The sequence below is a fragment of the Mugil cephalus genome, chromosome 15 (assembly GCF_022458985.1).
Source record: "Mugil cephalus isolate CIBA_MC_2020 chromosome 15, CIBA_Mcephalus_1.1, whole genome shotgun sequence".
NCBI lineage: Eukaryota > Metazoa > Chordata > Actinopteri > Mugiliformes > Mugilidae > Mugil > Mugil cephalus.
In genome coordinates this window covers 12,185,073-12,210,462 of record NC_061784.1, presented here as the reverse complement: position 1 = coordinate 12,210,462, position 25,390 = coordinate 12,185,073, and the positions used below count along the sequence as shown (strand labels likewise).

General features: G+C 42.7%; 2 protein-coding genes across 5 annotated transcripts; both read left to right on the top strand.

The window, feature by feature from the left end:
- The first annotated feature begins 1,593 nt into the window (after positions 1–1,593).
- Positions 1,594–23,249, top strand: elnb (elastin b). Of its 4 annotated transcripts, none has more exons than XM_047606264.1 (52): positions 1,594–1,721; positions 3,856–4,089; positions 4,501–4,698; positions 4,842–4,862; positions 4,992–5,321; positions 6,388–6,429; positions 6,643–6,735; positions 6,811–7,374; positions 7,581–7,655; positions 7,777–7,824; positions 7,923–7,985; positions 8,081–8,128; positions 8,282–8,344; positions 8,460–8,510; positions 8,601–9,071; positions 9,243–9,278; positions 9,361–9,813; positions 9,986–10,018; positions 10,121–10,588; positions 10,686–10,715; positions 10,962–11,117; positions 11,323–11,355; positions 13,332–13,547; positions 13,721–13,753; positions 13,844–13,897; positions 14,346–14,381; positions 14,495–14,611; positions 14,695–14,742; positions 14,833–14,886; positions 15,048–15,140; positions 15,230–15,253; positions 15,880–15,900; positions 16,046–16,060; positions 16,196–16,219; positions 16,316–16,375; positions 16,580–16,807; positions 17,003–17,182; positions 17,291–17,323; positions 17,418–17,474; positions 17,589–17,924; positions 18,054–18,110; positions 18,199–18,516; positions 18,610–18,651; positions 18,859–19,395; positions 19,525–19,551; positions 19,645–20,190; positions 20,531–20,584; positions 20,723–20,800; positions 20,965–21,015; positions 21,178–21,201; positions 21,458–21,523; positions 21,885–23,249. In XM_047606264.1, exons 1-52 carry the CDS (start codon positions 1,646–1,648, stop codon positions 21,926–21,928), a joined length of 7,059 nt encoding a protein of 2,352 aa, XP_047462220.1. In that variant the 5' UTR covers positions 1,594–1,645; the 3' UTR covers positions 21,929–23,249. The 4 variants fall into 4 exon arrangements, with proteins under 4 accessions (XP_047462220.1, XP_047462219.1, XP_047462218.1 ...); XM_047606263.1 differs by having other exon boundaries at positions 19,642–20,190; positions 20,968–21,015; XM_047606262.1 differs by having other exon boundaries at positions 19,642–20,190.
- Positions 23,250–24,197: 948 nt separating this feature from the next.
- On the top strand, positions 24,198–24,671 carry LOC125020776 (histone H2B 1/2-like). The gene has a single exon (XM_047606270.1). It carries the CDS (start codon positions 24,253–24,255, stop codon positions 24,622–24,624), a length of 372 nt encoding a protein of 123 aa, XP_047462226.1. The 5' UTR covers positions 24,198–24,252; the 3' UTR covers positions 24,625–24,671.
- Positions 24,672–25,390: the final 719 nt, after the last annotated feature.

The window sequence follows — 25,390 nt, the reverse complement described above, 5'->3', positions numbered from 1 at the left end:
GTAGCACTAACTCGCTAATATCTTCTCTCCAACACACATGGATGTGCCTACACACTCGTGCAGAGATGTGAACATACAACACACTCATTTACTAATTGAGCAGTTTTAGGACAGAAGTCAAAGCCAAAGGTTTCTTCAGGAAAAATCTGCCACAGATGCAAGATTCGTGCAAGATTCTTCCCTCGAGTCATCCCATGCAAAGCAAGCTGGAGTGCAAATGAGTTTGATAATGCGATTACTTTTACTTGCAACTTCTAGCCCAGAAATCTAGTTTGGGTTATCCAGGAGGAGACAAGCCATGGGCCACAATGCTGGTAGAGATTCAAATCAAGAACATGTCTTCCAAGAGGTCAGTAACTAGCGTCCACTGTGAAGCACCATGTTACTGCCAATGGATGAGCACACAGCGTTGTCTGCGGGAGGATTCAAGTGTTTCCCCAATCATCAGTCTCTTTGGGTACCATTAGCTCATTTGCTTCTTCTGTTTGCAGGTCCATTACCTCTAGAAAAAAAATATTCAGCAATCCTGCCAGACTCAGACATCGGCCCTCAGGAGCTGGGACAGGACCAGTCAGCCCAAACATGGAGAAAAACCCAAGCAAGTACCACTGGCCGAAATAAAACACTGATTGTTTCCAGGTATCCTAACTTGTGCGTCTCTATGGCAGCTGGGACTGATGGACACCAAGGGCCGAGCAAGAAACTGGGAAGGACGGTCTCATTGTCCAGTCCAATGACCTCAAGATGGTGCCAATCTTTTCTTATTAAGGTATAAGGACAACATGATGGAGACGACCATCACTTTTACACATTTGATTTTGTATTTTTTGCTGTTTTATCTTTCCTACTCCCCTTTCCATTCTTTCTTCTGATGTAATTTTTGAGAGTACCCCATCCTCCTACGTGTCTCACAAATAAAATATCTGAAATCATTCAGGTGTTCATTTTAAGTATTACTTAACTTTTGACAAAGCTCTGAGACTGTGTTCTATCGCCCCCGTATTTGCACATGCACACAAACCCATTGCAGACAAAAGGCTTGTCATCTAACCCCAATATTCATAGCTGCATGTCTGTCACACAATGCTTATTTCAACATCATAATTTAATTTGATGCACATCCATGAATGGTTATGGAGTGAGTTCAGTTTTCTCTTAATTTGAACACAAAGTCGTTTGGAGATCCGCAAGATACTCCGCGTACAGTTTCCTTTCCTCTTTTAGATTTGTGGAGAAAACAAAAAGCAGTGAATCTTTTTTTTTATTATTTTTTTATTTACAGACTCTCTTGTCACTCATATTTTGCTCTCTCTCTTTCTCTATCTGTCTCTGTCTCCCTCACCTTGGTTATGCTCTCGTCTTGGCAGTAGACTATCAAGTAAATACAGTCCAACAGTCATTGGGGGGTTAGAACAACCCATTTGATTTAATGAGGTGATCCAGTGTGCCCCCCCTCTTTCCCCCTCTATCTTTCTCTGTGTACCTCTTAACCAATTACACAGTGTCCTGTTTTGCATCCTTTTCCCTTTTTTTTCTGCTCTCACTCCTTTTCCCTCCTTCTTTCTAAAGGCCTTGTTGAGTCCTGATAGGCTTGCTGGGGATAAAACCTTGAGCTTGGGAGAGGAGAGGGACATTTTGCAGCGAGATGGCAAGGGGGACGGTGGCCACATACTTACACGGAGTCCTTCTCCTGGCTCTGTGGAAACCCTCACTGCAAGGAGGTAGGTCCCTTTAACTGCATGTGCGGTGCTCTGCAGTGCAGCACCTGTGGATCAGGTGTCACATTAGTTTTATGTAGCAGAAGGTGCAGAAAAGTGATGCAGTTGTTCTTTACTAGTAAGATTTTTGTGCTGCTGTAACTACAGTATGAAAATTTCATACATATTGAGGTTGTCTGGGATTGTAATAGAAACTGCAATTATTGATTAAAAAAAAAGTGTTAACTACAACTGCTGTTACCCTGGAATGAACATTGTAGGATACTGTATGTCCAAACACCTGTCAAAGATGGGAATTCTTTAGATGTATTTTGTACTTTGCAAGTATTTAAGTACTGTAAATAGACATGTAAATTGAATATGGCACTCTCGAGACTAATCATATAAGTGCTGCTGGTTCTCTTGGAAATTCAAAACACCCAGGTGTGTGTTTCATTTCGGCTTTTTCTCCTCGAGGCATAAACAAGGTTGTAGTTAAAGTTTCAGCAGTTAAAGCTTTTACTAAAGTGCTAAGCCCTGTTAAACGTTTTAACAATAAACATGTGCTCCAGATTTCAACCCTCCAGATCTCTTTCATTGTCTTGTCTTTTTTAGCTTTGCTTCAGCTTAGCTTCAAGGTTCCCTGGAACTCTTCCTTGTCTTATTAGAGGAGAGCTCCTTTAGTTTAAAAGCTGTTCCGGGCTGTTGTGAAATTTGAATTCATTCAAGGTCAGACTGAGACTTGCAGGAGAAAGTGCATGTCATTGGTTGTTTTGTTTCTGTGTATTGGTTTAACTGAAAGGGTCTGCATGAGGATTTCTATTTAGGTCAGCTTGTAATCTTGAATTCTGTCAGGTTGAATCAATAAGGGCAACACATGGACATTGCTACTTCAATGATCAACATAATACCCCGAAGCCAACAGGAGGTTTGGACATGAATCCATATACTGGCTACGTTTTAACATGATCAATGGTCTGCAGCTAGCCAAGAAAGCCATTACTGATACGACAGATTAAAATAATAAGGCATCAAACTGATTCCAGTACTTACAGACACATTTATGAATCAAAGATGTCAACCTACTGATGACCTCAATCTCTGAAATCACCAATCTCATTATGATGTAGCTCCCTAGATAAGAGACATGATTAAAGTAGTTTAAAACTAATATTGTGATATGAACAATCTAACAATATAAGGCAGACATATTAAATTCGTAAGATGTTATTGACAAGGTATAATCATTTAAATTCAAAACAGTGAACGCATCTCAAGTGAATTCTAATTGCACCCATTCAGTGTCATCAATCTCATCAATAAAGAATCAGCCAAAAACAATAAAGCTTCTGGCTGAGTTTCTGGTCTGCACAGTCCAGCAGGCAGAGCTGAATGACTGAACAGCTCAGTTATTTACGGTGTTGTTAATGTGATGTACATGGCATTACTGTGAGATCAGTAACCCACATTCTTTAGGAATCCCTACAGACTTCTTCTTTTCACATCTGGGCTGTGGGATCTTAAAAAACCTTTCCTTTTATAGTTGTTCTCTCTCCGTGTTTCTATTTTTGGCTATCATGATTTGTAAAACACAACATAGGTGCAGAAAAGTGTGAGAATTATGACCACAGAAACGTGGATTTTGGACGAAGCAATGTTTGTTATCAGCCACAGAGAAACTCAGACACAGGGCTGGTAATCACTTTACACAAGCACACACAGCATAAGGACACATACACACAGTATAGTTTTTTTCTCTCTCTCTCTGCTTGTGTGGCATCTGATTCTCCTTATTAAAAGTAATCCGTTTTATTTAGACAAATTAAATGGGTGTTGGAAAAAAGGAAGATATTATGCCTCATTTGCTTTTGACTGATGACTCATAAATTCCACAGGTTCTGTCATCTGTTAGGAACCCGCAAAACAATGGAAACACTGTTCACCATTAAATTGTTGTGTATACAGCTGATGCAAATGCATTTTTCTCTTCGCATATACAAAGAACAGTGTTTAACAGTTGAACACTTTTGTATAAAACATGATACTTTTACTGGAACGCAGGTGCAGAAAAATGTAGATTTAACTTGACGCAGTCAAAAATGGAAACTACAGTTGGCTTTTGCACATAACAGGACTCTTAACCGTTTCTGTTTTCCAGGCGTATACATACCAGCTGGTGGTGCTACAGGAGGAGCTGGAGCTGGCATAGGAGCTGGGGCAGGGCCTGGAACAGGATTTGGACCAGGTGGGACTGGAACAGGATTCGGACCTGGTGGGACTGGAACAGGATTTGGACCAGGTGGGACTGGAACAGGATTCGGACCGGGTAGAGGAGGTGGACCAGGAGGAACGGGTGCTGGTTTAGGAAGTTTTGGACCGGGAGCCGGTGGAGGTAGACACTATTTGTGTTTTCTGTTCAGTTTTTCTTTGGCTTCAGTCATAACTAATTAACTGACATATTTAGCTTTTTGATAGAAGACATGTTTATTACAATGGAGACATCAACGTACCTTTCAGACGCAGTTGTGCCCATGAAAATGATGTTTAAACTGTTTCAACTAAGATTTTGCCAAATTTCAGTATCTTCTGTTACTGGAAGATTACTGGTAAATTATTTCAGTTATCAGAGAAGGTTCAGGTTATAAGCCACTCAAAAGATAATGTGTGTTTCTGAGTCTCAAAGAACAAATTCCTCATGCTGATATCATGATATTCTGCTGCTTTGTGACATTTGTACTGATGTCTGATCTTTCTTCAGCTACATAAATATTATGTCTTTTCAACTCATCATTCTGCTTTTCAGGCAGCTATGGTGGGCTAGGACCAGGAGGTATTGGTCCAGGTGGTGTTGGACCAGGAGGAGTTGGACCAGGTGGTGTTGGACCAGGAGGAGTTGGACCAGGTGGTGTTGGACCTGGAGGAGTTGGACAAGGAGGTTTCAGGCCTGGCACCTTTGGTCCAGGCAGTGGCGGACTTGTTGTACCTGGAGGTGTTGGTACTGGTAAGAAAAATATGTCTTGACAGTTGACATTTTCATTATTTATTTTCTCCACCATCTGTAGAGAAAAATCTATTTAGGTTTCTGTTTTACTGTAAACCTGTTTTGTCGTTGATTTAACTGTCTTGATTCATTTATTCTTCTAGGTGGAAAGCCTCCAAAAACAGGTACGACTCTGAGGCCCAGCTGTTGTTAGAGTGCTGGTTTAAGATTGCATTTTGTAGTTAGAAATTTTAGTCATTAATTAGAAAAAATTGTGGAAATGAGATGTCTGTTGGTGTCTTTCTTTCCCCTAGGGGCTGGCTATGGGGTTCAAGGAGCAGGACAAGGAGTTGGAGGTGTAGCAGGAGGACTAGGAGCAGGCGGCACTGGGCCAGGTGGTGTTGGTCCTGGAGGCTACGGAACTGGATCTGGAGGAACTGGTCCAGGTGGCTTTGGACCAGGTGGTGTTGGTCCTGGAGGCTATGGAACTGGACCAGGAGGAGCTGGTCCAGGTGGTTTTGGACCAGGTGGTGTTGGTCCTGGAGGCTATGGAACTGGACCAGGAGGAGCTGGTCCAGGTGGTTTTGGACCAGGTGGTGTTGGTCCTGGAGGATATGGACCTGGGTCGGGAGGAGCTGGTCCAGGTGAGTTTGGATCAGTGTACACTGGCCAAGACACATGCATGTTTTTTAAGACATGGACATAGACACAAGTGGATACTGAAACTGGTTTGTTTTTTCAAGCCTCAATACTTTAAAAATCTGCCTGCTACATTTACTTACATCTTATCACCTTCACAATAAGAGGAAGCTCTCTACACACATAGATCTCAAGACAGTCCCTGTACTGTAAATATTGTTCCTCTGGGCAATTCACTGCAGCAGGATAAGGACTGCATACACTGTTATTTCATTTCCTCATTACCTCACACTCGTACGCCATTGTTTGGGGGGAACCCACCCTCACCCACACAAATGCATGTATACAGTTCCACAATGATAAAGGCTAATGAATTAGGCATGGCAGGCCCCAGATAAAGGACGGAAGCCATCACGTCAGTCAGAAAGACTGATTGGCTTTGGAATTTCAGGCGTCTCTGTTTTTCATCGCTCGAATATGTGACTTGCCTATGCATGATAAAGAATGCGGGTGATAATATCCTAATAATTCTTAGAGGTCAAACCTCGGCTTTGTGAAACCTTTTGAAATCCATCCATTATGCCGGTGGGTAGAAAATGGGTCAGCACAGGAAACCGAATCTTGTGTCATTTTTTTTTACAATTTTAAGTCTGGTGATCTCAACTGATCACATTTTGATACTTCATTGATACTACACATTAACAGTATACACTAACAGTGTGTGCTGCCTTGCTCCATCTTGAAAAATAAGATGTAAACACACTAGTTACATTTTAAAAATATACAAAACCACTTTAAGCCAAAACTGTATTAATAAATGTGGGTCTAGGTCTAGTGCTGCTTGTAATTAGATATCATTTAATTAAAAAAAGACCAAGCCATGTTTCTTCTTTGATACATTTCATTCCAAACTTCTGTTTGAGAGGTTTGAAGTCATCATACATGTGTAACCATACAATGGGGTGGAGTTGCACTGACACCAAACTCATTAAAGTATCCTATAGTGCATTATAAGTGTATGCACAAGTTTAGGAAGCACTAAGTACTTGTTCTCTTTTATCTCATCTCTAGGATATGGAGGTCAGGGGGGTGGAACAGGCTACGTCCCTGGAGGTCTGGTTTTAATTTCATCATCATTTCTTTTCATTTTCCTGCCACAATTTGTGCAATACGTGTGCTCAAAATACAGTGAGCACATAACAGTATCCATGAAATAGGAGTCTTTTGCATGTGCATATATCCAGTTACATTACAATTGCAATTATTTTTTTGCTAAAGCTTACTTAATACTACTTGAGAAGTAAACAAAGCTCTGCCCTGATGTAGCTGGCTACGGAGGATTTGGAGGTGGTTATGGACCAGGTGGTATTGGTCAATACCCAGGACCTGGTGGGACTGGTCCCAAACCCCCTAAAACAGGTGCCCAGAGTTTATGATCAACATTGCACAGCTTTAGTCATTGAAATGGGTGACTTATGTATTTTTTCATCCTAGGCGGTGGGACAGGTTACGGACCTGGTGGTGCAGGAGTTGGGCTTGGAGGACTAGGGATTCGGCCTGGAGGGGCGGGATATGGACCTGGTGGGGCAGGAGTTGGGCCTGGGGGTGCTGGTTATGGTCCTGGTGGCACAGGATTTGGACCTGGTGGGGCAGGAGTTGGGCCAGGTGGGACAGGACTTGGACCTGGTGGGGCAGGGGTTGGGCCTGGTGGTACAGGAGTTGGACCTGGTGGTGCAGGGGTTGGGCCTGGTGGAACAGGATTTGGACCCGGTGGAGCAGGAGTTGGGCCTGGTGGAACAGGATTCGGACCTGGTGGGGCAGGGGTTGGGCCTGGTGGAACAGGATTTGGACCTGGTGGGGCAGGGGTTGGGCCTGGTGGTGCAGGATATGGCCCAGGTGGATCGGGGGTTAGTACTGGTGGAACAGGAATTGGACCAGGTGGGGCAGGAGTGGGGCCTGGGGGTGTTGGATATGGGCCTGGAGGAACAGGATTTGGACCTGCTGGGACAGGGGTTGGGACTGGTGGAACCGGATTTGGACCTGGTGGTGCAGGAGGAGGTAAATAATGTTATTTACATCAAACAATGGTGTGAACACCAGCACATTGGTGTATGTATTCTACAATATGATATATGTTCCCACTAGTTAAAACTATATGTATTAACTGTTAACATTAGAAGTTATATTAGGTTTCAAAACCTCTTTAATCCTTGTATAGGGAAGGTTTTGCCTATTAAAGTGACTTCTTCCTGTTTCATTTTCAGTGTTGCCACAGACTGGTACTACCGGGGGAGGACCTGGAGGAAAGACTGGTGGTAAAGCATCAAAACAAGTTCCAGGTACACTCCTTAAGAACAAAGTCATTTTGTTACTAAGGTTGTACAGCATCAGTTCCATTAATATTCAACCAGAAACATAGGGGATGGGTAATGTTCTAAATACGAGTTTGGTTTCTCACAGGCATTGGGGTGCCTGGACTCTATCAAGGTGGATTTGTACCAGGCCAAGGCATGTTGCAACACAAGATACATATGGCAAACAAACACTTTATTGTTGGGGATTCTGTGTTAGAGAAAACGTTGTTTCTTCCTATCTATTCTGGTCAGGATTTGGAGGCCGCGGTGTTCTTCCTGGAGTGGCCACAGGATCTGGACTTGGACCTCAGACTGGTATTTAATGTGCCCTATGATAATGAATCCCCAAATATCACATCCTGGCATGGCGCACACATATAGATATACAAGTGTTGCCTTATTTACTGCAGGAGCTGGAGTACTCGGTCAAGGTGGTGCTGGACCAGGAGGAGCAGGCAGTAAGTGTCTGAAATGCTGAACTGTGTAATTTCCAAGATGTCATTACTGGATATTAAATATTGAAATTGAAATCAAATAAAAGAATGTTACCCAAATTTTAATTCAGTGTGTCACAAGATGAGTAATCTTGTAAGGTCTATTTCTCACCAAAGATGGTCGAGGACAGCCGTTGCCTGGGGTGTTCCGGGGCTACCCTCTCATATCACCAAAAACAGGTACAAATGAACAAAAAAAATATAAACTTCTGCAGTTGCATGTGATGTTACACAAAGATAATTATAAATGTAAAGGAAGGGAATCTCTTAAAAGTATTGCTTCTTTCGATTATAGGGGTAGGCAAATCAAAGAACAAGAATCCAGCCAAAGCTGCAGCTAAATATGGTAAGTTAATTTTCAACATACATGTGCATGATGCATTAATGCCATCAAATAAGCAGTATTATTATTATAGGCTTTTGCATCTCTTTCAAGGTGGAGCTGGAGCTGGAGGAGGCATACTTGGTCAAGGAGGAACTTTGGGGAGTGGGGTAGGAAGAGTCCCTGGAGGAGGAGTAGGAGTGACACCTGGAGGTGGAGTTGGAACAGGAGGTGGCCCTGGATTTGGAGGCGGAGTTGGAACAGGAGGTGGCCCTGGACTTGGAACAGGAGGTGGACCTGGATTTGGAGGCGGAATTGGAACGGGAGGTGGCCCTGGACTTGGAACAGGAGGTGGACCTGGATTTGGAGGCAGAGTTGGAACGGGAGGTGGCCCTGGACTTGGAACAGGAGGTGGACCTGGATTTGGAGGCGGAGTTGGAACAGGAGGTGGACCTGGATTTGGAGGTGGAGTTGGAACAGGAGGTGGACCTGGATTTGGAACAGGAGGCGGCCCTGGATTTGGAAGTGGAGTTGGAACAGGGGGTGGCCCTGGAGTTGGAACAGCAGCTGGCCCTGGATATGGAGGTGAGAGAGTCTGGAGTAGGCAGCAACATACCTATCTTTGGTTTAAAGATAAAAAAGACATCTTTTTCAGAAGTTTACCAATAAAAAGGACAATAACACAAATGTATTCAATGTACGACTTAAGTTTGCACAAGTTATTTTATATTTCTGTATGTTTCCTTTGCGTTACAGGTTATGATTACATCTCAGCCAAAGCACGCAAATATGGTGAGTTAAACTTTTTCATAAAACCAAAATACCATATCGCAGACACATACCAACACGCTCAAACTGCCCTCAATTTCTCCAGGCATTGGAGGCACTGGTACAGGTGGACGCAGCACAGCAGGGGGGCCCTCCGGTACTGGGGCAACTGCTTCAGGCACTGGTACAACTGGAGGACTGGGAGGAGGAGCTGGCCTTGGCACTGGTGTTGGACCTGGCTCTAGGATTGGTTTTGGTCCTGGTGGTGCTAGCACTGGGACAGGTGGTCTTGGCTATGGTCCTGGTGGTGCTGGCACTGGGCCTGGTGGTCTTGGCTATGGTCCTGGGGGTACTGGCACTGGGCCTGGTGGTCTGGGCTATGGTCCCGGGGGTGCTGGCACTGGGCCTGGTGGTCTTGGCTATGGTCCTGGTGGTACTGGCACTGGGTCTGGTGGTCTTGGCTATGGTCCTGGTGGTACTGGCACTGGGCCTGGCGGTCTTGGCTATGGTCCAGGAGGTGCTGGCACTGGAACAGGAGGAGCAGGAACAGGACCAGGGGGTAATCAATAACTAAATTTAAATGTATTCACTAAAAAAGTTTCTAAATTTATGCTATGTTACATGTTACATTTATACTGCAACACTAGCTCAAGATTCACTATTATAAACAATATATGGACTGTGTTGCACTTGCAAGCATGTATGTGTAATTGCTGTATTTGTATTTTCAGGCTATGATGCCAATGCCAAAGCTCGTAAATATGGTAAGAATAATTAGATTTAAATTCTGCTGTCAGCAGTTAAAATATAGATATCATTGTAAGACTTACCACACAAATAAAACACAACTGTTTTTCTTCTCAAAGGGATGTTAAGTGGGGCACTTGGGGGTTCAGGAACAGGTACTGGAGTCAGGCCTGGCGGTGCTGGCTATGGACCAGGTGGAGTTGGACCAGGTGGAGCTGGCACTGGTTATGGACCAGGTGGAGTTGGACCAGGGGGTGCTGGTACTGGTTATGGACCTGGTGGAGTTGGACCTGGTGGTGCTGGTACTGGTTATGGACCAGGTGGAGTTGGACCTGGTGGTGCTGGAACTGGTTATGGACCTGGGGGAATTAGACCCGGTGGATTTGGACCTGCTGGTGCTGGAACTGGCTATGGACCAGGTGGAATTGGACCTGGTGGTGCTGGAACTGGCTATGGACCAGGTGGAATTGGACCTGGTGGTGCTGGCACTGGCTATGGACCAGGTGGAGTTGGTCCTGGCGGTGCTGGCACTGGATATGGACCAGGTGGAGTTGGCCCTGGTGGTGCTGGCACTGGATATGGACCAGGTAAGATAAAAGACAAAATTACATTTAAATATGGAGGCATGGTGGAACTCAGAGAGATTCATTGGCTATTGTAGCTAATATTTTGATGTGTTCTCAGGTTATGCTGGAGCCAAAGCCCGTAAATATGGTAAGACACAATTTTAAAAACAAAGTCTTATAATCCTTTCAGTAAATTTATAATTTAATGACATAGAAAACACAAACAAAATGCAATCTCCAGCGTAGCCTATTTATAGCAGTTGTGAAGTTATTATTGTTGCTGTTAATGATGTCTATGCTCCATCCATCTCTGACATTTCAGAATGTCTGTTTAGGAAGCAGTGTTGGCTGTCTGGTTAGTTTGTGTTGTCTCATAAAAGGCTGTGCCCTGCAGGTGTTCCTGGAGGTGCTGGAGGTGCTCTAGGTGCAGGGGGTGGAGCTGGGCTTGGAGTAGGAGGAGGGGTTCCTGGACGGGGTGCTGGACTAACACCTGGTTCTGGAGTTGGAACAGGAGGGGGACCAGGTGGCTTCGGACCAGGCAGTGCTGGAGGTATGAACACAAATATCATCATCACAGTGCTTCAGAAATTGAGGCACAAAGATTGTTAAACAGATACTATACAGGGATAAAGGAGTCAACTGACAGAATGTCAGAATTACATGATTTAAAAAAAAAATATTGTGTGCACATCAAACATCTATAAACACCGTATACGGTGTGCACATCTTTTAATTCTCTGGTGTTTCTCTCACAGGATATCCTGGGGGACCCAAGTCTCTCAAATATGGTGCGATTTACACATTATTTTTTAAAACGTATGATTGATGTTTCAAAAAAAAAAAAAAAAAAAGATATATACACCATGCTGTATATATACAGTGGGGGAAATAAGTATTTGATCCCCTGCTGAATTTGTAAGTTTGCCCACTTCCATAGAAATGATCAGACTCTGGTTTTTATGGTTGTTTACTGGTTATGGGTATAGACAGAATATCAGTCGAAAATGCATAAAAAACACACAATCTAAAAGTTATAAATTGTTATGTATTTTATTAAGGGAAATAAGTATTTGATCCCCAAGCACAACACAAGTCAGTACTTTGTAGAGAAACCTTTGTTGGCAAGCACAGCGATGAGACGTTTCTTGTAGTTGGTCACCAGGTTTGCACACAGCGCAGGAGGGATTTTGGCCCATTCATCTTTACAGACAGTCTCTAAATCCTTCAAGGTTCTTGGCTGCCTCTTGGAAACTCGGAGCTTCAGCTCCCTCCACAGGTTTTCGATCGGGTTAAGGTCTGGAGACTGACTAGGCCACTCCATGACCTTAATATGCTTCTTCTTGAGCCACTCCTTTGTTGTCCTGGCAGTATGTTTTGGGTCATTGTCATGTTGGAAAACCCACCCACGAGGCATCTTCAGTGTTCTTGCTGAGGAAAGAAGGTTTTTGTCCAAGATGTTACAGTACATGGCTGCATTCATTGGCCCCATAATGCGGTGAAGTTGCCCTGTACCCTTTGCTGAAAAACAGCCCCAAAACATGATGTTTCCACCTCCATGCTTAACCGTGGGTATGGTGTTCTTTGGGTCATACTCACGTTTTTTCATCCTCCAAACACGGCGGTCGAGTTAATGCCAAATAGCTCAACTTTGGTTTCGTCAGACCACAGCACTTTCTCCCAAGCCTTCTCTGAGTCATTTAGATGTTCACTGGCAAACTTAAGGCGGGCCTGTACATGTGCCTTCTTGAGCAGGGGGACCTTGCGGGCACTGCAAGAGTTCAATCCATAACGGCGCAGTGTGTTGCCAACTGTTTTCTTGGTGACGGAGGTCCCAACTGCTTCCAGATCATTAACAAGCTCCTGCCGTGTTGTTTTAGGCTGCTCCCTCACCTTTCTCATCATCATCCTCACTCCATGAGGCGAGATTTTGCGGGGAGCTCCAGACCAAGGACAGTTGATGGTCCTTTTATGGGTCTTCCACTTGCGAATAATGGCACCAATAGTTGTCACCTTCTCACCAAGCCTTTTGCTGATGGTTTTGTAACCTATACCAGCCTTGTGCAGGTCTACAATCTTGTCCCTGACATCTTTTGACAGCTCTTTGGTCTTGCCCATGGTGCTGTAGAAGTTGGAATGTAAGAAACTGATTCTTAGAGCAGGTGTGCTTTATATACATGACGAGTTAAGATCAGGAGTATTGGTAATTAGTTGACTGAGCATAGCTGTGTGCCACATGCGCACCAGCCAATCTGTAGGAGCCTGAATTCTAAGTGAATTGTTGGGGATCAAATACTTATTTCCCTTAATAAAATACATAACAATTTATAACTTTTAGATTGTGTGTTTTTTATGCATTTTCGATTGATATTCTGTCTATACCCATAACCAGTAAACAACCATAAAAACCAGAGTCTGATCATTTCTATGGAAGTGGGCAAACTTACAAATTCAGCAGGGGATCAAATACTTATTTCCCCCACTGTATATTTGGCAATATACTGTGGGTATTGCCAAAAGAAGGGCTCCAGGCATAATATTGATTTGATAAATTGGAACAAAGGAATAACTGTCTTTTTTTATTACATCACACCTCTGAGGAACAGTAGTATAATAATTCAATCTGCACTCGGAGTTGCGATTATTTTTTGGATACACCATCTGTACACCATCAGCAACAAGACAGTTTGTTTATGAAAGTCTTAACACTGAACACATTTTGACTCGGTGTTAGAGACACACTACTCAGACATTTACCCCCTTCTAGGCCTTCCTGGTGGTGGTGGAGCCCCAGGATCTGGTGTGGATGCAAGATTTGGTGGCACAGCAGCAGGTGGCTATGGCCCAGGGACTGGTGGAGCACTAGGGACAGGAAGAGGTTATGGACCTGGTGGATACGGGCCCGGAGTTGGATCTGTGGCTGGGACTGGTTATGGACCAGGTTTAGGTTATGGTCCAGGACAAGGAGGAGGATATGGAACAGGTTCAGACTGCACTTTTGATTTTGCCCAAAATATCAAAAATATATAATATATATATATATATATATATTATATATATATATATATTATATAACATATACACAAATTTAAACTAAAACCTAAAAATGTTTCCAGAATTCCTAAAATAGAGAACTAAATAGTCTGTTGTTAACAGGTTATGGACCAGGATCAAAAGCTGCTAAATATGGTATGAATTTGTTACTTGCTTCTTAACATATGATGGATGTTTGATATAAATTCCAGTAAATCTGAATTATTTCATATGATTTTGGTGAAGGTCAAGGTGGAACGGGCACTGGGGGCGTACTGGGAGGTGGAGCAGGACGAGGAGGTGAGTTGTTTATAATGATTTTGAGCATTGCAATCTGATAACACAGTTGCTGTTTTGTTTTGTTTTTTGTTTGATTTGTTTTTTTTGTGTGTGTGCGTGTGGTTTTTAACCCCCATTTGCTCAAACATTTTTTATTTTATGAAAATTGACAAGGAGGCTTTGGAACTGGCACTGAAGGTCTAGGTTGGGTTTCAGTAGTGTCTGTGTAGTATTGTGTGGTTTTGTCAGGCTCACATTGAAGGTCTAAATCACACTCTCTTGACACCTGGCTTGAATTAAACAGCACTACACCTGATCATTACACAAATATTCTTAGCTATTGTTGAATTGAGTGTGTGTACAAAGTCGCAAACTTCTGCTTCTACTTCAATAAGTAAATGATTACTCACACACTTACTCTGGCCACCTGCAGTTACTTTGATTTTAATCACTGTGTTGTGATCCTCAGGCTACGATACAGCTGGATCTAAAGCTGCCAAGTACGGTAAGATGTAGTTTCAATAATTATATATGTATCATATATTTTAAGGGTTGAAACTTATATATATATAAGAATTTCTTTTTAATTCACCTGATTATCTTATCTATTAACTGCAGGGCCAACTGGTGGAGTTCTACCTGGGGCAGGAACAGGGACTGGGGTTACAGGAACAGGTACAGGAACCAGCCCTGGTGTATCTCTGAACGGCACCAGCACCGGCAGCGGACCCATTGGTGAGAATCTGTATCAAGGATTGAGATTTTATCTTGATCAATGATTTCGATTTATTTGTGATCCTTTTTGTCTGCTGGATCAGGAGGAGGACTTGGAGTCACAGGGGCCACACCATCACCATCATCAGAAGGCATCTATATATACAACTACATGCAACCTCTGTTTACATAAAGTACCATTTGCTGTCTTAGTCCTTTATAATATTTTGCCTGTATTCCAGGTGATGGTGTGACAGTCAGTGTGATAGAGGGATCTGGCAGTCCTGGAGGAGAAGGTGAGTAAGCCTGTCTGCATCCCTGAGAACATTTTCTCACCACAGGGGAAGCTGCACAGAGTCTACAGAAAACACCAGTGAAAAGGAAGGAACAAATCATTTTAAAACGTAAAATAAAACTGTGCACTTGTAAAAAGGGTTTTTTATCAATATTGCAACAGGAGGTACAGGTGTAGCTGGTCGACCAGTGGGTGCAGGAGGTGATGGAGATGGCCTGGGTGGAACAGGAATCCCTATCATTGGAGGAGTACCAGGTATTTTATTTTAAACGTAGATATATGGAGGTGACAAGATATTTGCCTTCTCACTTTATGTTGTGTTTTTAATTATCGTTCTAAAACAGGACTCAATGGGACCACATTTCCAGGTCAGACTCTACATGTTTGTCTTGCATGGTCATATATTTTTGTAAAAGTGCAGCCAGTAGCAGTGCCACTGATATGATATATCTCTGGGTTATCTTTTTGTCATTCCCTTCCTTGCCTGTTTACATCGACTGGACTACCCCAAAAATCATTACAATTATTTGAGTTAAATCTGCTACAAATTATAGGAGTGGTGTTTCTTAGATTGGTGTGGACAGTGTTGGATCATTGTTAAATAAAACGCTTCAATCAGCACTGAACCAATAGATTTCCATCAGTCTTTCTTACATATACATTAACTGTGGAAATTATGCAAACCTGAAAATCTATGGCAGAAACCCAATAAACATCTTTGTACCATACCAGTGTTTTAAAACATGTTGGGTATGTGATTACAGATCAAATGTGATCAGCTGAGACATCACGTATAAAAATAAAACTGAAATGTTCTAACATGGATTGTAAATCAAAATGAGCGTCAGGCTACAGCTAAAACTGATGACAGCGGGAGGGTTACTGAACCATGTTCTAACTGACTGACCACATTATAGAACATCAGCAAGAATCAGTATGTTTACTTGTTTTCTTTGTATTTTAATCTGGACATATTTGTTCTTACATGCTACAGGCTCCACTGGAGCGGCCCCTGGTAAGTTAGAATGAAGTACAATCAACAATGCAATATCACTTGCAATGAAAAAAAAAATATATATATATATTGTCAAACTGTTTCCTATTAATATGCTGCTGTCAGTATTTCCTCTCATTAGCATTTCTGTTCTTGTTTCAAACAGTTGGGGAAAGCATTGGTAAGTAAGCCTATATGGATAGACTTTTGTATTGTTCAAGAATTCAAGAAGTCCCCATTGAATTAACTGAGAAATTGTAACTCATTGTTGTAACTGTCATTTCTCTGGACTTCTCTCTCTCTCTCTAAAACCCAGGTGGTACAGGACTTCCCCCTGGAGGTGAGATTTTCCACAACTCATTTAAAGTATTGATTCAAAAGTATTGCATGTAGCAGTTCTTATTTTTGCCACTCTTTCATTTAATAATTTTTGCAGGATCTGATGGCGATCTCTCAAGCGGGACACTGCCTGGAGCCAAACCTCTGAAACCCCCAGGTGAATGAAGGAGAATACATTTCATTATCTCATTTATACTGTATTTAGCTCAAGTTTTTCAGATAATGTACTGATATTAAGTGCATACAGTATTTTCAAAGAAAAGATCATCATTGGGGAAAGACCTCATGTGAGCAAACTATTATGGTTTCAGAACAAAATTAATAGTTTCTTTTCTTTCTGTTTTTTGGTCTCTGTTTGCAGGTGTCCCCAGAGGAGACACACCAGGTGAAGGAGATGGAGAAGGAGGTCCTGATGGAGAGAGAGAGGGTACTGGGGGGATCAGAGGGGGACCTGCCAGTGCAGGAACAACAGGAGGTGTTTCAGGTGATGTAACAGGAGCTCAAAGAGGAGACAGTCCTGGCACTGGAACAGGAGTTGGAGCAGGACGAACAGTTGGTGGAGTGGGAGGAACACCAAAACCACCACAAGGTGCCATCTCAATTTACATTACATTTGAACAAGCACCATTCTTTAAATGTGTATCCTTTCTACTTTAGCCATGCATGACTAAAGTATATATAAAACCAACAATTCTGAAGAAAAAATCCTGCCAAAAGGGGGGAAAATATACCGTATTTTATGATTATTTTTTAAATGTACCTTATGGATCTTGTGGGACTGTAGCAGGAGGACCTGGAAGTGGCCCTGGGTCAGCTGGGGGAGGACCAGGTGGTGTTGGTGCTGGCCCAGGAGGAGCAGGAAGAGGTCCTGGAACTGTTGGAGGAGGTCCTGGGGGAGCAGGCTTGGTACCTGGAGCTGGTGGGCCTGGGAGTGTAGGAACAGGGGTTCCAAAACCTGGGAAAAGTAAGCTGCTGTCAAGTTTTTGGAAATATGTATGCATCCACCCCAACCCTACATGAACATAATAGAGTGAAACTCAGATTTCTAATTTTCACACAATGTTCATCACAGGCTATGGTGCTGGTGGAGTTTTGCCAGGTGGAGGTATGCTAACTCATACTACCTATGGCACTGAAGTTACAGCAAACAAATAACTGAGACAACCTATAATACAGTGTATTTCTTTTTTCCCTCTCAGGTATCCGTTACCCCACTGGAGCTGGAGTAGGACAAGGAGTGGGAAAACAAGGCAAAGGTTCAGCAAACTTTGAAATCTCATTAAATTTACTTGTCTCTCTGACAATGAACATTTAAATGATACACTTACTGTTTACTGTTTTTTTTTTTTTTTTTTTTTTTTTTTCACCAGTATATGGAACCCGGGGAGCAGGAGGCCAGGGTGGGATTGGGCCTGGTGGTTATGGAACTGGTCCTGGTGGATATGGTACTGGCCCAGGAAGTTACGGTGCTGGACCTGGAGGATACGGTGCTGGGCCAGGTGGTTATGGTGCTGGTCCTGGTGGATATGGAGCTGGACCTGGAGGCTATGGAGGCAGAGGCACTGGTGGTGGTCCAAGTGGTACTGGGTCTCTTGGAGTTGGAACTGGTCAAGGAGGAGTTGGTGGTATAGGAGGAGGAATAGGAGCAGGCCCTGGTGGAGTTGGTGGCAGACAGGGGGGATATGGTGGTGGTGCAGGGCCTGACGGTAAGTTGACCTATTTGGAAATGTGCTATATGACACAAATAATAAATATTAAATAAACATATATGGTTTTGGTAAAATTAGCGCTTATTTAAATGTTTTCTGACGGTTTTTATATGCTCATTCAACTAGGTTCTAGATATGGCACAGGTCCGGGACTGGGTACTGGCACTGGAAAACCATCAAAACGTATGTTAAGAATGACCTAGTATACAAAATAAACACACATACAAGCATTAACGAGAGACAACTGCATCTGAACAATATTTACTTATAGGTTATGGAGCAGGAGCTGGTGGTACTGGAGTTGGGCCTGGTGGTTATGGGACTGGACCAGGTGGAGTGGGTTTTGGTCCAGGAGGTTTTGGACCAAGTGGTGCTGGGCCTGGTGGCTCTGCTGCTGGTAGTTACGGACCTGGTGGCACTGGACCAGGTGGATACGGGCCCAGCACTGCAGGGACAGGACAGGCAGGTGTTGGACCAGGCGGAGTCGGCACAGGACCAGGCAGCTATGGACCTGGTGGAGCAGGGGGCATACCTGGTATTTATACTGCCGGAGGTCAAGGACTAGGGGCAAGAAAACCACCAAAATCAGGTATGATGATAATGTACTACAACACTAATAATGACTAACCCAATATAAAGATGTGCTTTGTCATATATTCAAGCTGTTAACTTCTGCTGACAGGCTATGGATCTTCCTCAATGGGTGGAGCTGGCTATGGACAAGGTAATCACCTTTTTTACACTTTTACAGACTACGGAAGACTTGCATGCAGTAGCAATAAAGGACATGTGCTGAATGACCAAAACCAATAAACAAAAAACATTTTGAGAATAAACAAATTGCTCCCAATTTAAAATTCTCTGAGGCAGGTGCAAGATTATTGTGTGAAATCATGTTAGGTTTTGTATCAAACCTTTGGCTGTTTTCCAGGTGCAGGAGTTGGACCTGGTGGAACAGGTACTGGACTTGGCAGATATGGGCCTGGTGGTTTTGGACCAAGTGGAGCTGGAACAGGAACTGGAGGTTTTGGTCCAGGTGGTGCTGGCACAGGAACAGGAGGGTTTGGTCCAGGTGGTGCTGGTACAGGAACAGGAGGGTTTGGTCCAGGCGGTGCTGGCACAGGAACAGGAGGTTTCGGACCAGGTGGAGCGGGAAGAGGAACTGGAGGTTTCGGTCCAGGCAGTGCCGGCACAGGAACCGGAGGGTTCGGTCCAGGTGGTGCTGGCACAGGAACAGGAGGTTTCGGACCAGGTGGAGCGGGAAGAGGAACTGGAGGTTTCGGTCCAGGCGGTGCCGGCACAGGAACCGGAGGGTTCGGTCCAGGTGGTGCTGGCACAGGAACAGGAGGGTTCGGTCCAGGTGGTGCCGGCACAGGAACTGGAGGTTTCGGTCCAGGCGGCGCTGGGACAGGAACAGGATTTGGACCGGGGGGCCAAGGATTAGCAAAAAGAAAACCTTATAAATCTGGTATGCAAGGACAAATCAAACTATAAATCAGATGGTACACTGATGGTTCCAACAATAGAATAATGTGTAATAAAAGATGTAATGAGCCACACATTGTTTAACCAAACCCTCTCTTCCTCTTTCTTACAGGTTATGGAGGAACTGGTTATGGTGCAGGTACGGGTTATAGTAGAATTAAGATATTAACAGTCTTAAACATTACTTTGGCACCTACGTCACTGTACATATTTATATCTGTGTTTCTAGCAGGGGGCTTGGAAGGAGGTGGAGGTGCTGGAACTGGTCCTGGAGGGGTTGGAATTAGACCTGGCGGCTATGGTCCAGGCGGAACTGGGACAGGACCATCCAGTTATGGCCCAGGCGGGGCTGGACCCGGTGGCTTTGGGCCAGGAGGGGCTGGACCTGGTGGCAGTGGACCAGGAGGTGCTGGGACTGGTGGCTTTGGACCAGGAGGTACTGGACCTGGTGGCTTCGGACCAGGAGGTGCTGGGACTGGTGGCTTTGGACCAGGAGGGGCTGGGCCTGGTGGCTTCGGACCGGGAGGTGCTGGGACTGGTGGCTTTGGACCAGGAGGTGGTGGACCTGGTGGCTTCGGACCCGGAGGTGCTGGGACTGGTGGCTTTGGACCAGGAGGTGGTGGACCTGGTGGCTTCGGACCAGGAGGTGCTGGAACTGGGCCAGGGGGTGTTGGACCCAGTGGGACAGGTGGATATGGACCTGGTGGCCAAACACTTGGGAGAAAACCCCCTAAATCAGGTTATGGGTCATCATTGGGTGGAACTGGCTACCAACCAGGTAAAAGCCTGATACACATAAATAATAATTTTATAATTACCAATACATACTGTTTGCTGTAGGCCTTCCTCAGTGAGGGTGCTCTTGCCTGTACAATAGACTCAAGTCAGTCAAATGTTTAAAGGAACAAGGGAGATCATTCTAATTAACCACAATAATGGATTAAATAGAAATGTACTATGTTATCAACTACACTACAAACAATTGTGAAATTTTCATATCATGTGATGATTAACTTGTTTGCTCTTTCGTGTTGCTATATAAACCTACTGGGAAACACAAATGTTTCATTACTTGTTATTAATGTAATCTGACACACCTCAATCACACATGTTTACAGGAGGTGGAGTTCTCCCTGGTACTGGAACAGGAGGCATCATTGGAGGTGGCCCAGGTGAGTTTGCATTTTATAAATTCACAACTGAACTAAACATTTCAAATTACAATATTACAATAATAACATGTAAACTAGGCATACAATCCACATTATTCAGATGACTGATTTCTTATGTATTCTTTCTTACCTTTTCAGGTACTGCAACAGGAGTAGGGCTAGGAGGTCCTGGAGGAACAGGCCAGGGAGTAGGAGGAAGAGCAGGTGGTTTGCCAGGTCTGTTTTAATTAAGTATTTACAGAACTACACAACACTAATACACACACAATACATTTCAAAATGTGAAAATAAATGCTGTAGCCCACACAGTAAATAACTAACCTATCTGCTACTTCAGATGGGAGAGGATTTTTTAGGCTTTAATGTGTTCATTGTTCCAGCAGGGGGTGCTGGCCCTGGCTATGGTGGAGTGGCTGGTGGAGGCTATCCAGGTGAGACAGACATTGGCACTCAAAGAAGTAACTGAAAACACTTTTAACAGCTTTGTGGCTAATGTTTGTGAAGGCATAGTTTCAATCATATCATGTAAGGATAAATAAGTATACTGTAACATATGTTTATTATGTCTGGTCTTTCCCATTATTGTTCTGTAGGTTATACAGGAGCTGGACAAAAAAGTAAGAAAACTGACTGGGTCCTCTACATGAAGCATGCTCTAATTAGCCTCACTTAACTCATATACGTCCAGCATTAACACACAGATGTACATGTTTTACATCAAGTTAGTTTAGAGAATTCGTATAACACAAACATTAGGAGGTTTGGCATGGGATTTTTTTTTTCTTGTAATTATCTTGGGAGTGAAATAAATGATTTACTTTACGTATTTTCATACAGTGCAACATTACAGTATTTTTTTCCTATATCCTTCAGCAAAGGCTCAGAAAGCAGCCAAATATGCAGCCATGCAGGCCATACTTGGAGGAGGGGGCTATAGAGGTAATACTCATACACACTACACTTTTAATTAATCTGTATACATACAATATGCACTTCTTATTAAGGCTCTTAAGTTCATCTGAATGGTTCAAGAGTTAACTTAAAGCTTATAAAAACAACACAGTACTTCACAGTCTTCAATCTTCCCGTGTTATATTGAGTGTCTACTTGACATGCTCAAAGTTATTATCCACTTGTACAACAACTGTTTCAAAAGTGTTTGTCTCAGAGCTCATATGTCAAGATTTGCCACACAGCCTTAGTTCCAAATCCAACAACATTACAGCTCTGTGGCAAATGTGAAAACTGATGTTTTTTACCACCGTTGGGTGAAGAATAATTCTTCTCTTCTGGTTTGTAGGTGCAGGCTGTCAGGGTAAATACTGTGGCCGAAGAAGGAAGTGAGAGACCAACAGACAGGAAGTGACCTCATTAAAACAACAGTGGTGCTACTGCATGATCCCAGATTGTAAATGTCCTACCTTCCACAGAAAATAAAGCTTCAACACATTCTATATTTGTATTTGTTTAGATTTTACGCAAGGTGCTCTTTGAATAAGAGAAATTGTTCTACAACTCTGCATTTTGAGAAATAAGATTAAGGAGCTTCATTTTCACCTGAAACATCACAGCAAGAGGTGATTTGAGGGCTGTGAATTTTCTTTATCCACACAGTGGATCATCTTGTCACTCTCTGAAGAGCTCAACTACCAGGGTGAGAACTACAAATATAAAAGATCAGTTTATTTTGTTTTCTCTAAGGGCCAAGCTGTGCTATTACACTTTTGTGTTGGTTTACTGTTGCTGTGTTGAATTATCAGTTGTTTTCAATCCAAGTATCGCCATTATTCCTCCGGGTTAAGGCTGATACCAAGGACTCCCTCAGGGCAGCTCCTTCAGACCTGTCTGCATGCTGACACTATGTTTAAGGAAACTTTTCCAAGGCAGTACATTCTACAGAAAATGAGCAGTTTATTCATAATTATTGTGTAGTGATGTTGTGACTGTTCATTATCTGGTCCTTGAAAAGCAGTGTGTTCATGTTACAACATCTGTAAGATCCTTCTGCTATGTTCACATTAAAGGCACTGTTTTATTTCTACACAACACCAAATCGTGTAAAATCTTGGTTAACATGTTTTTATTGTTATTATTATTATTTTTGTTCGAAGGATGTGTTTGGTATGATATGATGACATTCTGTTTTACATTTGTTGTTGAAGAAAGCAGTCAATATGAGGTAATGTGACAAGAATACATGACGGTGCAAGTGACATCTGAGGAGTACTGATTACTGTGTTTTTCTCCTGTTGACGTACCTCCTTTAACACTGTTGGTAAATTGTTCACGTTTAATAGACATTTTAAATTATGCTGAGATTTTTATTTACTCTCAGTTTACAAACTTAAGTGCATTAATTCAGTATTAAATATTTCAGTTAGTTATTTTGTGTGTGGGTGTTTTAATAACTACAACTTATGTAGTAGTATGACAAACATAAGTGCTCTGATTTCTGCATTGTTCTTGAATGTGCGAATCACAATGTAGTCTGTGATGTTATCGAGTGAATCTCATTTTACATTCGAGCTTTTGTTTGTGCCTCTATCATGCAGCTCAATGTGTGTTTTTAACATCTGTGTTTTTTTATGCCAGCCTATGAAAAAATGATGCACTATCGTACACTTTCCTGACAATGCTCTCTGAAATAAAGAGGTGACCAACAACAGCTGTATCAAATTATCGTTATTACATGGCTGTGAGAATTATTTATTACAAACTGTTAAACAATGAGGTAGAGTTTTAGGCATAGGACAAAGAGCCCAAGCCTTAAGATGAAACTGTCGTTCATGCCAGTAATACCAGCAACATCAGTTTAGCCTTAACAGACCCATTATAGATTTAGGACTAAACTTAATTGCTGTGTATGTCATAAATTTTAAATGACCTTCACTGTCCATGTACAACTACATACATAACTATTGGGAGCTCTAACTTCATCCAGGGTACTCAAAAAATAATCACAGAGCTACTCATGCATTACTGAATCTGTGGCTTATCAAAATCTGTCAGGTTTGTAAAAACAAAATATATATTTAGAACACCCTGCAGATGAAAACTAAAAGCAAAAGAAACACAGGAGCGATTAGTAGAATTTAAAAATAATTTCAACGGGAAAAATACTTAATTTAATCTTGAAGAAGGGGGATTTGTATTCATATGTGTATCTAATAAACTGGAAAGACCACCTTAAAACAGCTTAATTGGATGGATAGATATCCATGTAATATCGTTTCTTCCTTCAAAGGTTAAAAGACTTTTTCCTTCGTTTTCTGGCTTCCCCTGGGGGTTTCAGGCCGGGTTTTGTAAAGTTGAGACAATTTCTGTTGTTATTGACACTATATAAATAAAATTGAATTGAATAGATGAAGACGGTCTCTCGCTATATGAATACATATTTTGAGTGAATGAATTCGATTGAGATCTAATGGCAGTATATCTGTTTGTAATATTTCTGGGTATAAATCACAAACCATGTTTTTGTCATCGTCACTGGTTTCAGGAAGTTGTTTCAAACGGCTTTGAGCGGGAAAGAAGGCGCATGCGCTGTCTCACTCAGACAAATAACCAATCGCGTTTGAGCAATAGCACAGTGTGATTTGCATTCGTGGATATAAATTTGGGGCGTGTTGTTTCTACAAACATATCGTAAGGAAGCGAAAGAAGAAATCATGCCTGATCCAGTGAAAGCACCCAAGAAGGGCTCCAAGAAAGCCGTGTCTAAGAGCGTCTCCAAGACCGGCAAGAAGAAGAGAAAGACCAGGAAGGAGAGCTATGCCATCTACGTGTACAAGGTGCTGAAGCAGGTCCACCCCGACACCGGCATCTCTTCTAAGGCCATGAGCATCATGAACTCATTCGTCAGCGACATCTTCGAGCGGATCGCCGGTGAGTCCTCTCGTCTGGCTCATTACAACAAGCGCTCCACTATCACCTCCAGGGAGATCCAGACCGCCGTCCGCCTGCTGCTGCCCGGTGAGCTGGCTAAGCACGCCGTGTCTGAGGGCACCAAGGCTGTCACCAAGTACACCAGCTCCAAGTAGACTTATGTCTACACATGAACCCAAAAGGCTCTTTTAAGAGCCACTCACTCCACCTCAAGAGACTCGTTTCCTCATCTTACGTTTAATGTTCTTGTTGCAGGTACTACGTACATGTTTTATTTCTAGGTCGCTACAGAAGCTACAACTACACGACACTAAAATACGTGTCCGCCATTTTCTTAAACTTATTCTTGAGTCGCTGCATTGTATGTCACAATAATGGAGTTGTCTCTTAGTTGTCACTCAGGGAGGATGAAAGCTATGCTGGCAAACAATACTTTATATGCTTAAAGTTCCTCAAAAGAAATGTCTGTTCACTTCAATTTTTTTATTTTTTTTATTTTAATTTTTTTTTAAAATCTCTTAATGCAGCAGCTGAACTATGAACTCGAGGGTTGTTCAACTCCAGTATGTGGACCATGTGCCAGAGTGTCTTTGAGCAAGATATTGGTGTTTGGCTTAAGTGTATGGATAATGTCTATAAATTTAAGTTGCTTCTCTCCAAAGTTGTCTAAGGTAGGCATACTGCCTGTTACCTAAAACACCACAGTGACCAATATAAAATTAAAGATGAATTGTTATTTACTGCTGAAAGGTGTCTTTTCCTTTACACAAAATGACTTATTGGCTTTTTGGCCATAGTCACAATGCTTATTTTAAATCGTTTTAAAATTATTGAGTTTGCCTCACCCACTTGTCTGCTCTCAGCTCTTTATAGGATTTCATCTGTAATTATGGTCCATATGCGATTAAAAACAACCTGTAC